This window comes from Jaculus jaculus, chromosome 2 (assembly GCF_020740685.1).
Source record: "Jaculus jaculus isolate mJacJac1 chromosome 2, mJacJac1.mat.Y.cur, whole genome shotgun sequence".
Taxonomy (NCBI): Eukaryota; Metazoa; Chordata; class Mammalia; order Rodentia; family Dipodidae; genus Jaculus; species Jaculus jaculus.
The window spans coordinates 67,474,585-67,486,360 of record NC_059103.1 but is presented as its reverse complement, the minus strand read 5'-3'; the positions used below and the strand labels follow the sequence as shown (position 1 = coordinate 67,486,360).

Below are 11,776 nucleotides of genomic sequence, written 5' to 3'. Positions count from 1 at the left end.
CAAGGCCAGTTGGAGAGTACAGAGTGAATTCCAGGTCAGCCTGGGCTAGAGAAAGACTTTAGCTTGAAAAACCAAAACCATAACAAACAAAAATATATACCTTTTGAGTCTATACAGAAAGACTGGAAATGGTTTTTTAATAAGTTTGTTCTTTACAATATATAAAAATAAATAGTCCAATGTTTCAAAATGTTAAACATGAGCAGAGTACTGTTATACTGTCATTTTAAGTTATTGAAAAACGAATTTCTCGTTCCTTCATTGTCTCAGTTTAAAGACAAAGTAAAAATTAAACTGAAATTAAGTCGGACTATAACATTAATGGGTAGATACATAAATAAAGTTACTGCAAACATTCCAGGTTAGTGTGGGAAGTCTACTGCATTTTGCAGTCATCTGTTTCTTTTCTTGAGGAGGGTGGCCACAGATCTGGCATAGCATCCAGACTGTTTGTTTCTATTGTTCGTTCCGCTGAGAAAGAAAAGAAAAGTCAAAATTAATCCTACTACTTAAACCTAGAACAGCAGGAAGCAGAAAGGGTGTTAAAACAGAATATTTAAGGAATGAAAAACAGCAATGTGGTTCATGTGTTTGGTAACAAGGAAGATCTGTCACCCTGTTATAGAACTTATTTCCCACTCACGCAGAAGATGAACTGCTAGGAAATGGTATTACATATCAAAGAAGTGATAAAATTTTATTTAGAATTAATTAACTGGATATTTAAAGTGAATCAAATATGAACTAGTTGTCTTTAAAAAAAAAATCTAGTTAAAAAAAGGAATACTAATCAAATGAAGTAGTCTTCCCTTGTCCATAGTTAGCCATAGTTATCCATAGGCTGCCTGGTTTCACATACCTGTGGTCAACCTCATTCCAAAACTATGAAATGGAAAACTGAAAAAGAAGCATGTCAGACATCTTTCAGTTGTATTCTGGGCATGGTGGTGCATGTCTATAATCCTAGCACTTGGGAGGCTGAGGCAGGCAGCCAGGAATATGGCTGTGAGTTAGAAGTGTGCTGCCTGGACACATAGTGGAAAAAAAAAAAAATCAAATGTGAGCTATTCTGAGCAGTAATGAAATCTCATGCTGTCCCTCTCATCCTGGATACCAGTCATGTGTCCATTCCACAGTATCCACTGTGTGTGCCCATCCATCAGCAGCCATCCCAGTGATCAGATGGACTGTCACTGATGGTGGTGCCTGTTGTCAAAGGAACCCTTAACTGTGATAATCCCCTAAAGCATAAGAGTAATAAGGCCTGAGGTGTGTGGAAATGCCAAAGAAGCTGTAAACCACCCATTATACCTCACAAGGGCCCCATCTGAAATTAAGAACAATTGGGGAAATGAGAAAGAGTGCTGCTTCTTTGGTGAACCTGGTACCAGCCCAAGGGTGAAGGAGGTAGACACAAAGAATACTCAACTCCTACCAAATCAGATATCCAGAGACACAAAGGCTCCCAAGACCTCATCACTGAAGCAGACCTAAAATGAACTCAACATGGCTCAGGGAGATTTGTGGAACAGGAGGTGGAAAGAATGTTAGAGCCACACGTTGGGCCATTATGCACAGAGACAGTGCCTCTTACCCATAATTGATGGCTACCACCCACAATGTATGAGCCATATTCCCTGCAGAGAGAGGAGGACAGGGAGGAGGCTAACAATGGTACCAACATGACTGTATACACTGTGTCCATAACTAATTAAAAAGAAAAAATTTTTGAGCATTCAGATGCAGAAGGGGGTGCATCCACCTGGAATTCACATGCAGTGGCTAGAGGCCCTGGTGCACCTATTCTCTCTCCCTCCCTCTGTCTCGAATAAATAAATAAAAATAAAATACAATAAATTTAAACATTAAAATGATACTTCAGGAGGAAATTTACACTGTTCCAATGGTCGCTGAGACACTGACAAATTCACTTTTTAATGGTTCGGTGTAAAAACATTTTTGTTTCATGCAAAAAACTGTTAGAAACCACCCATTAATTATTAATTATCAAATTACCTTCAGGCTTTGCATTTATGTGTCTAAGAAGCATACATGAATCATTTTGTAATAGATACTCAGGAAGTTCAAGCTAGAGTAGGTATCAGGCAACATCTTTTACATGGCTTTCTCTATTTTCTTTTTTTAAAACTAGATAATACATACAATTCTATATTTTGTTTGGCATTTAGTACCACTTTTTTTTTATTTTGGTTTTTCAAGGAAGGTCTCGCTCTAACCCAGGCTGACCTGGAATCCACTATGCATTCTCAGTGTGGCGTTGAGCTCCCAGCCGCCATCCTACCTCTGCCTCCCAAGTGCTGGGATTAAAGCCGTGCGCCACCACGACTAACTTGTTTGGCATTTAGAATTCTCATTGTGCTTTCACATTTCTTTTGGTGTGATCCGAACAAGTGTGTGTGTGACTGATATGGTTCTGACCTCCACTTATGGTGTGCCATAGTCTTTGAGGGCAGAATTGGCAGCCTGGAGACTTGTTCTGAGCTTAGCTCAGTGGTGCATCAATACTAGTTAGTGCAGTCAACATTTTCTCAAAGGAAACAAAAAACAACAACCACATCAAAGGCAGTATGAGTGCATCTGCAGAAATGTGATCATTCAACATTAAAACTGTGTTGAAGATAAATTTCAGTTTTTTTAAGAAATTACCAATGTTTTCAGTTTTTAAGAGCAAGCAGGCTAACATTAACCTCTACCCTGCAGCAGTTGTTATTTATTACTTACTGGTATACATTTACAAAAAGAGTCTGTGTGTGGAAAAGTTAAATGAAAAGTATTGGAAAATACCTGCAGTTTTCTACTTACTTGAAGTATCTTGGGCCTGTTGATTTCTTCTGAGATTTTCTCTTAGTGCCCTTATCATTACTTTTTGATATTCAGTAGTAGCTTTTGTAGAATTAATTCTAATGAAAACAATAATTAAAATGTAAAATCCCAGTATATAATGTTATATGGAAGAGTAAGTAGAGCTACTGTTATGGATTTTCTAATAATAACAATAAACCATACTGACACAGTCTCCACAAGTACTAGTAGTAGTCAGCCTCCAAAGACAGCACACTGCTATCATGCCATTGATGATAAAAGCCAGCCACATGGAAACTAAGGCATGTAAAAGTCCTTAATGTTCACTTTGAAGTATACAAGACAACTTTTAAGTTTTTATTGATAGATGATTCAGGAAGACATATTCAGAGACACAGTGACCAGAGCTGGGCTCATTATTATTTTCCTTTTCAGACTGGCTGTCGAAACCAGGGAGGCCTTGAGCTTACTAGGCAAGTACTCTACTATTAGCTTCACCCCAGTTCAAAATTGTACATATAAGGTGACAACTGAATGAGTTTAAAGTCTGTGGGCATTTGAGTTTTCAAACAGCAATAACAATTATTTTCATAAGTTGCTTTTTAAAGAGTAAGTTAATGCTAAGATATTCATGTAGTTCAGAAAGAAATGTTTTATGACTAAAGCCATGTTCAACAGAGGCAAAAAACATACTCTTTTTCATGTTCTCTGCCATTTTTCATCTTTTCTAGTTCTGCTTTCACCAGTTTTGTTTTCAGGTATTCAATGTCTTCTTTATACAGTTTAGTTCTTACAGCAACTTCGTCCTAATTGTTATAGGAAAAAGAAAGGAAAAATAATGATTAGTTTTAATTTCTCCAGTTTGATTTTTAAAAATTTATTTGAGAGAGGAGAGAGAGAGAGAGAGAGAGAGAGAGAGAGAGGGAGGGAGAGAAAATGGATACAACAGGGCCTCCAGCCACTGCAAATGAACTCCAGATGCAAGTGCCACCTGGTGCATATGGCTTACATGGGGCCTGGGGAATTGAACCTCGAACTGGAGTCCTTAGGTTTCACAGGCAAGCTCATCACCACTAAGCCATCTCTCCAGCCCCTAATTTCTCCAGTTTTGAAGAGAGTTTGGCTACCTTTGCTAAGAATATTCAGTAATTTTCAACGCATGAAACATAATGTTAGTCATTAACTTTAACTGAACATCTAAGTATCTGATATAAAGTATATCTGAAGGTAATAAGGCAATATTTGATTTTTATTTATTTTCTAGTTTTTTACTTTCAAGAAGACAGAGATAGAAACAGAGAGACAGAGGATGAGAGTGAATAAATATGGGCATGCCAGGGCCTCTTGTCACTGCAAATGAACTCCAGATCCATGTACCACTTTGTGCATCTGGCTTGGTATGGGTACTGGGGAATGCAATCCAGAAGATCGGGCTTTATAAGGAAGTACCCTTAACTGCTGAGCCATCTCTCTGGTCCCTATAACATGTACATTTTCCCCCAAGGAAAATAGCAATATAATTTACAAAATGAAACAGGATAAAAATTATGAGTGGACACAGGCAGATATGGAAAAGGAAAAATAGCAGTGGTGACACTTTACACAACAAAGCAGTGTGAACATCAGTGACATCACACCACAAAGCAGTATGAGCAGCCCTGACTTGCATGCCACAAAGGAGGGTGAGCAGCAGTGACTTCAGGCCACAAAGCAATGTGTGGTAGTTTGAATGTGAATGTAGGGCCCCATAGCATAAGAAGTATTTTAAAAACATTATTTCTTTGTGAATGAGAGAAAGGGAGGGAGGAAGGAAGAGAGGGAGGGAAGGAGGAAAGGAAGGAGGAGGAGAGAGAAGGGGTGCATCAAGGCCTCCAGCCACTGCAAACAAACTCCAGATGCATAAGCCACCTTGTGCATCTGGCTTTAAGTGAGTACTAGGGAATCAAACTTGGGTCCTTAGGTTTTGGAGACAAGCACCTTAACCACTTAGATATCTCTCCAGCCCAGTAACTTTTAAGTAATTAATTTATCTGTAAGGAGAGAGAGGGAGACAGAGGGAGAGAACACACACAGAGAGAATAGGAGTGCCAGGATCTTCAGCTGTTGCAAACAAACTTCAGACACATACCACTTTGTGCATCTGGCTTTATGTGGGTACTGGGGAATTGAACCAAGGTTGTTAGGCTTTGTAGGCAAGTGCTTAAATTACTAAGCTATCTCTCTCCAGCCCAGTAAGTTATTTTTTAAAGAGTAAACTAACACATGCAATTCTAGCAACATGGAACTGACTATAAGATAGTGTGAGCAGCAGTGACTGCACATCACAAAACATTATTGGGAATCCTTTTGTATCAAAAGATGGTTAAGTCATAACAATATTATCTGCATGTGTTTTGGTTTGCTTTTTCGAGGTAAGGTCTCACGCTAGCTCAGGCTGACCTGAATTTCACAGTGTATTCTCTGGAAGGCCTCGAACTCACACTAATCCTCCTACCTCTGCCTCCTGAGTGCTGGGATTAAAGGCATGTGCCACCATGCCTGGCTCAAAACTTTTATTTTTGAAATGATTTTAGCTTACCTGAAGTAACTGAATGGTTTCTTTTGCTTTTTCAAGACATATGTTTGATTCATTAACTTTGTTTTCAAGTTTTGCTATTATGTCATTAGTCACTTTTAGTTCTCCCTGCAACTTTACAATCTTGTCTTCTTTACGTACAGCACTTTCTTTAGCTTCATGTAGGGAAGTTTCTAGTTCCTGAATTTTCTGTTAGAAAAACATATATCCCTAATGTGTATCTTAAAGACAGTACATTTATTTGAGACAAACGGCATGTTGGCATTGTTAGTACATACCTCTGCAGTCATCTGTACGTATCCTGAGGCAACATGCTGAGTCTTCCTGCTTGGTGTAGTAGAACAAATCCGGACACTAGATTGAGAAGCTGTCAAAGATTGGTAGTCTTCAACTAGTTTTTTAGTTTTTTCTTTCATGATGTTTAGGTCACATTTCCAGTCTTTTGATCTGATAGCACTTCTTTCCTCAAACTCTGTGGATTCATTTATTATGGCCTGTGAACAGTGAAAGGTCACTGCAGCTCTAAATATTTAAAAAATCTAGAAACATGAGGAAAAATACTAGACTCCCAGAACGGAGTATACCTTGAAACTCATTTTTTAGAACATTTTGGAACAGTGCTTACAACAGTGATGGCTGGAGAGAATTCATATTGATCTGTAAGACAATCTCACTTTGTATGCAAAGAGATGGCAGACCTGTGCAGTTAGAGTCATCATCTCTGTCATGTCTGATAAGGAAATACTAGCTGTATCTGAGAGCAGAGCATTCCTAGTAGACAAGAGCTAGCTCTTTTTCCTGCCTCACTTCAAACGTCAGTGCTCACATAGATCTAACTCACTTGGAATTCATCTATAAATCTTGGCTTCTGTGCAGAGATCAACAATCAGTTTCTCTTTTACACTGATGGCTATGAACCTGCCACACTTTTTTACTTCCTAATTCCTAAGGACTGCACTTTTCACTCTCACCATGAATGTTTTACTAGTCTCATCTGTATCTGTGTGGTTTTATGGTCATTCTTCAGGTCTGGATCTAAGTTAGTTGTGCTCGGGTTGGCTTCTTGGACTATCTTTGGTCTTCTTCCTTCACACAATTCTTACTCCTGGTGGGCAGATCCACACAGGAGAAACTCCTATTTCCTGGTTGAATCACAAATGAGCCCTCAATATTATAAGAAAAGTACTGCATATCCAGAGGTTATAGCCTTTCTTCTCTGTGGACTATAGACTTATGTGTGGACAACAGCCATTTACTGTCTTACTATTTATGATTACTTAACATATTTGATGAACTATCCATGAGAAAACTGTTTCCTATAAGCATTTCAAACATAAAATATAAAAACAAACTTGGAAACTATAGTATCAATCTAGTTTTGCTGATTTCATAAATAACAAACACTTTGACAGTACATATTTTATTAACTATGCAAGAAAGGAAATATATCAGAAAGCAGAATGAATACACTCATCACTGTTAAAACTGATTAGAGCAATACTGGCTCTTATGAAGCAGTGTTATAAGACACAACATCTGGTAAAGAATGATAGACAAGCGAACATAAGACTCCCAATTGGTGGACAAATACGTAAAGGAAGATGAGAACACAGATTTTTAAAAAAATTTAATATTTATTTACTTGACAGAGGGAAAGGGGGAAGGGAGGGAGGGAAAGAGAGAGAGAGAGAGAATGGGTGCGCCAGGGCTTCAAGCCACTGCAAACGAACTCCAGATGCATGTGCCACCTTGTGCATCTGACTTACATGGGTCCTGGGGAACCAAACTGAGGTCCTTTGATTTTGCAGGCAAGCACCTTAACCACCAAGCCTTCTCTCCAGCCCAGGAACACAGGGATTTTTTATGGCATTAAAATGACCCTTCATGAGAATGGGATGATAGGTGATGTCATTACACATGAAACAGGATGTTCAGTACCGAGTGAGACTCTAATGTAAATTATGGCCTTTGGATGAGAATGAAGTTATTAGTCTAGGCTCACAGACTGCAATTTTGGTGCAGAATGTTGGTAATGAGAGAGAGCAAGTTTGTGGAGGATGGGTATGTGAGAATTCTGTAGTTTTGGCTCAATTTTGCTGTGAACCTAAAATCACTCTATTTCTCTCTGTTTTTAAACTAACACTAACCCCACGAAGTCCAGGATTAGCACATATGGTAGTGAGAATGCTGAGGTAAAAGGCATGAGTGGCCCTGCCAGAGATAGCCAGCAATGCTTATGGCTTTCCAAGTAGTTCCTGCTCAGAGCCTGCTGACACAGACTCAAGTCTCACCTCATCTGAGATGACTTGGGGGTAAAGCTCAGTTCTTCAGGAATGAGAAGGAAAAGGGAAAGTAAGAAGCCAGCAAATTCAGGATTCCATAAGTGGAAATTGAGTATCACACATAGTAGTTGTTACTATAATAAGTACAGACATAGTTAAGGAAGCAGAATACATTAGAAGCTGTTCAAAATCAAAACGTTTTATAAAGCCTATGTAAATAAATTAAGAACTGTACTCAAAATCAAGTCATCATAAGCCCTTTCAGATATGCAGTAGAAAAACAAAAACCGCCAACAGAAAGAATGAGGTAGAATAATGGAACCTTGTACTTACAGTTATCTTATCATTATAGAAGTTATTCACTCGAAATAAGCTACTGTTTTCTTTCTGGATAGCAAGTTTAAGTTTTTCTGTATCAAAAGGAGCACTCAACCATTCTTCTAAGAACTGACACATTTCTTTTTGATCATTTAGTAGTTGTTGAAATTCAGTCCTTATACTTTGGAAGTCATATTCTGAGAAATCTTTGAGAATTTCCTGTGTGAGAATTAGTATCAAATTGCTTGAAGATTAGCAAAGTTGAGACTCAAATGTCATATGAGAAATAAAATTGCCATAAAAAGGAGAAAATACCTAGTGTACTCTAATTCTTCATATTGTAAAGCAAATTAGAATTATAATTCTAACTTAAACTTTATTCTAGTTATTTACATTACAAAATGTGACAATATAGTCTAATGTGACAGAGGGACATCTATAAATTCTAATTTGTGCCTCAATATCCCAATTCATATACTGCTTCTAGAAGCTGCTATTTTGTGTCTCCAGCAGGCCTATTATGCATGTTAGGAATTGGCTGTCAGTTTTGTATAGCTGGGGAAAGGAGAAGAGTCTTTGTGGAGTGTGATAGTGATAAGACTTCTTTCAGTCGCAAGTGTAGGGATTTTCAGAGGCATTAGAAAACCTATTCCAGTGGCCTATGATTGCTGATGTTGTCAATTTCAGTGTCTATGAAAGGAGTCTAAGACATCACTTGGTAATCCTATGTCTGGTCAGGTGTCACTCAGTAAGCTATTTTTAATTAAAAAATATTTATGAGAGAGAAAGATTATGGGTACCAGGGCCTCTAGCCACTGCAAACAAACTCCAAATGCATGTACCAATTTTTGCATCTGGCTTATGTGGGTAATGGGGAATCAAGCTTTGGACCTTAGGCTTTACAGACAAGCACCTTAACCATTAAGCATTTTCTCCAGCCCTTATTTTTAATACGTATTTATTTTGTCGTTTTTGAGGAGGTCTTGCTCAAATTGAAATTGCTTTAGACATATGGAAAGGTACTTTTTGGTGTGATAAAGGCTTAAAATCATTAAACCCATTTGAAATAAAATATACCTCAATATGTAGGTCGATATTTGGGTTCAATTTGAGATCCTTTAATTCTCTGGGTGCTGGTGCATTGTAATCCATATCAAGACACTGAATTTTAGTTTGCAATTCATTTTGCTTCTCTACTTCTTCAACAAAAGCCAATTCAAATTTATTGATGGTATCATGCTGTTCTTCCTTTATCCTTGTAACATGGCTTAACACATACTTGAAGAGAAAGAATAAACAAGCTGTAAAGTGAAACTCTTACTGCATTTAGAGTATACTTTGTGCCCTTGAAATGGTAAGGAAGCAAGTGGGGAAGAAGGAAGCAGCTACTCTTCATCCTTAAATGTCTCCTCTTGCCATCTACTACTTCCACACATGACTTCCTATTGGATATACCTCCTAGATGTCTTAGCAGGATCTCCTATTCAGTATGTTTAAAGTGCTACATCGTCCTTTCTCCTTTTCATGTTGTCTTACTTTTTGTTAAATTGGCAGCCACCTAGATCAAGCATTTGAAATATTCAATGCAGTGTCCTGCCAACCTTGACTGGATAACCAAAACAGTGTCATATGCTTCTAGTTTTTGTTCCCAGCCCAGTCAGATGTAAGTACTGGATATCTGACTGTCAGGATTTGCAGAATGATTAACAGAATCTAAGGAATCAAGGTCAGGAAGATGCTTTCTCATTTCCTCAACCATTCCTTAACTTCTTATAATCTGACCAGACAACAACTTTCACTGCGTCTATGAACAGGAGCTGAGGTAATATCTCTACGCCATCGTCCTGCTCTCTGAGCATTTCTGCCCTAGGGAACTTCATCTCTGACATCCTCTCATTCATGTATCTGAGTGACAGTGCTTCTGCTTAGTTCTCTTTTGTCTCTTGGATTTATCTAACTTTGATCCCATGTTTTGTTCCTTTTTTGGGGGGTACTATCCTAGACATTTATAGTTTTTGCTGTTCTCTTCTTATGCTTTCTAGATGATCTTACTCATATTATCTATTACCTACACGGTGATGGTTTCCAAATTTTAGCCTTGACTCTTCTGACAAAGCCTAGGCACACACTAAGTGCTTTCACGATTCTCTTCTTGAATGGAAACACAAGGGTGCTGCAACTTTAACTAGTTCAAATCAAACTCCTGATAACTCCTGTGCTCCCCTCCCCCCCAATTCCTATCTACAAACCTAGCTAAGAAGTCATGTTGGGACTCCATTCAAACTTCTCCCCCTTACTTCTACTACTGACTACACTTGCAGCTGCCAAGCATTACCTTTAATCCCTGTGTTCACTTCACCCCTAAAGAACTTTCCCTAGATGCACAGATAGTTACAAACCATACCCCATCTGGACCACTGTAACTCCCTCTTATCTCTTCTCATATTGGCCCCCCCCCCCCCCATTGGAATGGTAATCTCAGCATGTTCCTACCACTACTTAAAATGACTGTCCATAGGCTCTATGTCACTTACAAAATGAACTCAAAGCTTTACTGCTTGAGTCAGGTTTCTACTACAGCCTCATTCTCTGCAACTTCTTACACATGGGATGCGTACAGCCCTCCATCACTGCACTCATTACCTGTGATAGCCAGATTATGACATCTTCAAGAAGTGACGCATATCTGTCTCCTGAGCACCCTTACAAGCCCTTAGACAGAGCTCAGGTTTTGTTTAATGAGTCCTATTTTCAAAACCAAATAATCTTTAATTTGGTGATATAAATAGTACATATATTACCTTCTAAAGAAGTACTTAAATACAATGAAATGGATAGCTAAAATTTCATGTGGATATTAAAACAGGTAGTACCTTAAGTTTCTTCATGACTCTGTAGGATTCTATGGAACACCTTTGGTTTACTGCAAGAAGTTTTTGAATCTGTTTGGTTTGTGAGTATGGAAGGTACAGGTTTCCTTTTATTCTAACTGAAAGCTCTTTTTGGGTTTCAATTTCCTTCTCCAAATCAAGAGAGAATCTATCCAAGCACTCATAATCAGTATCCATCTCTGAGTACTTCTTCAGAAGCTCCTAAAGGAAATCAGAATTCATCCAATTGAACACAAAGTAGTTCCAAAGTTAGAATTTAAACAAAACTCATACTTTAAAACTTTCTTTTGGAAAGAAATTAAGATCTTTGTATGTGAAAGAAATTAATATTAATTTCTGAGTGAGGCAAAGGAGAATTATTGATAAGTGGTGAAAAAGTCCCAGTGTTTCAGGACATACTTAGGCTTTCAGCTGGTATCCAAAGAAGAAAACGTAAGGGAAAAAGGAAAACAGAAAGAAGAAAATTATGCTGAATTAGAACTCAAAGAAGTGGGCAAACTCTGCTGTGAGGGTCTGTAAGCAATTGCCTCAATTGTGGATTACACACAAATATTGGCAAATACAACAAAATCAGAAAATATTATCATTTGGAGGCATTTTCTAAGTTTTTTAAATCATGCATGATTTGAACAAGCAGTGGTAAAGTATGAAGAAAAACGTGAATTCACTTTAGAATTCATCACATTCAGGTTGAATGTTGGCTTACTTTTATAAAACATAAGTGTTTGCAGGTAAAGCCAGGTTGGCGTAGCCAGTTCACACATTTTATGACTTGTCAGTACTGCTTTCTAAGCCTGTATCACTGGAGTTCAGACTCCGTTTGAATTGGGGAAGTCATTGAGTCACTTTTCAACAAACTATGATATCTAGGATTGTCAGAAAGTTTT

The 11,776-nt window shown here is 38.1% G+C and overlaps 1 protein-coding gene across 1 annotated transcript in view; it reads right to left on the bottom strand.

Annotated features, from left to right (window-relative positions):
- Positions 1-310: 310 nt before the first annotated feature.
- The window catches only part of LOC123458665 (centromere-associated protein E-like), a 39,303-nt gene continuing 27,837 nt past the window's right edge, over positions 311-11,776 (bottom strand). Inside the window, 8 exon segments of the mRNA XM_045143513.1 lie at positions 311-471; positions 2,824-2,921; positions 3,517-3,629; positions 5,402-5,587; positions 5,677-5,892; positions 8,014-8,217; positions 9,076-9,276; positions 10,872-11,090. Of these exon segments, the coding sequence (XP_044999448.1) occupies positions 377-471; positions 2,824-2,921; positions 3,517-3,629; positions 5,402-5,587; positions 5,677-5,892; positions 8,014-8,217; positions 9,076-9,276; positions 10,872-11,090 (1,332 nt within the window). The 3' untranslated portion in view covers positions 311-376.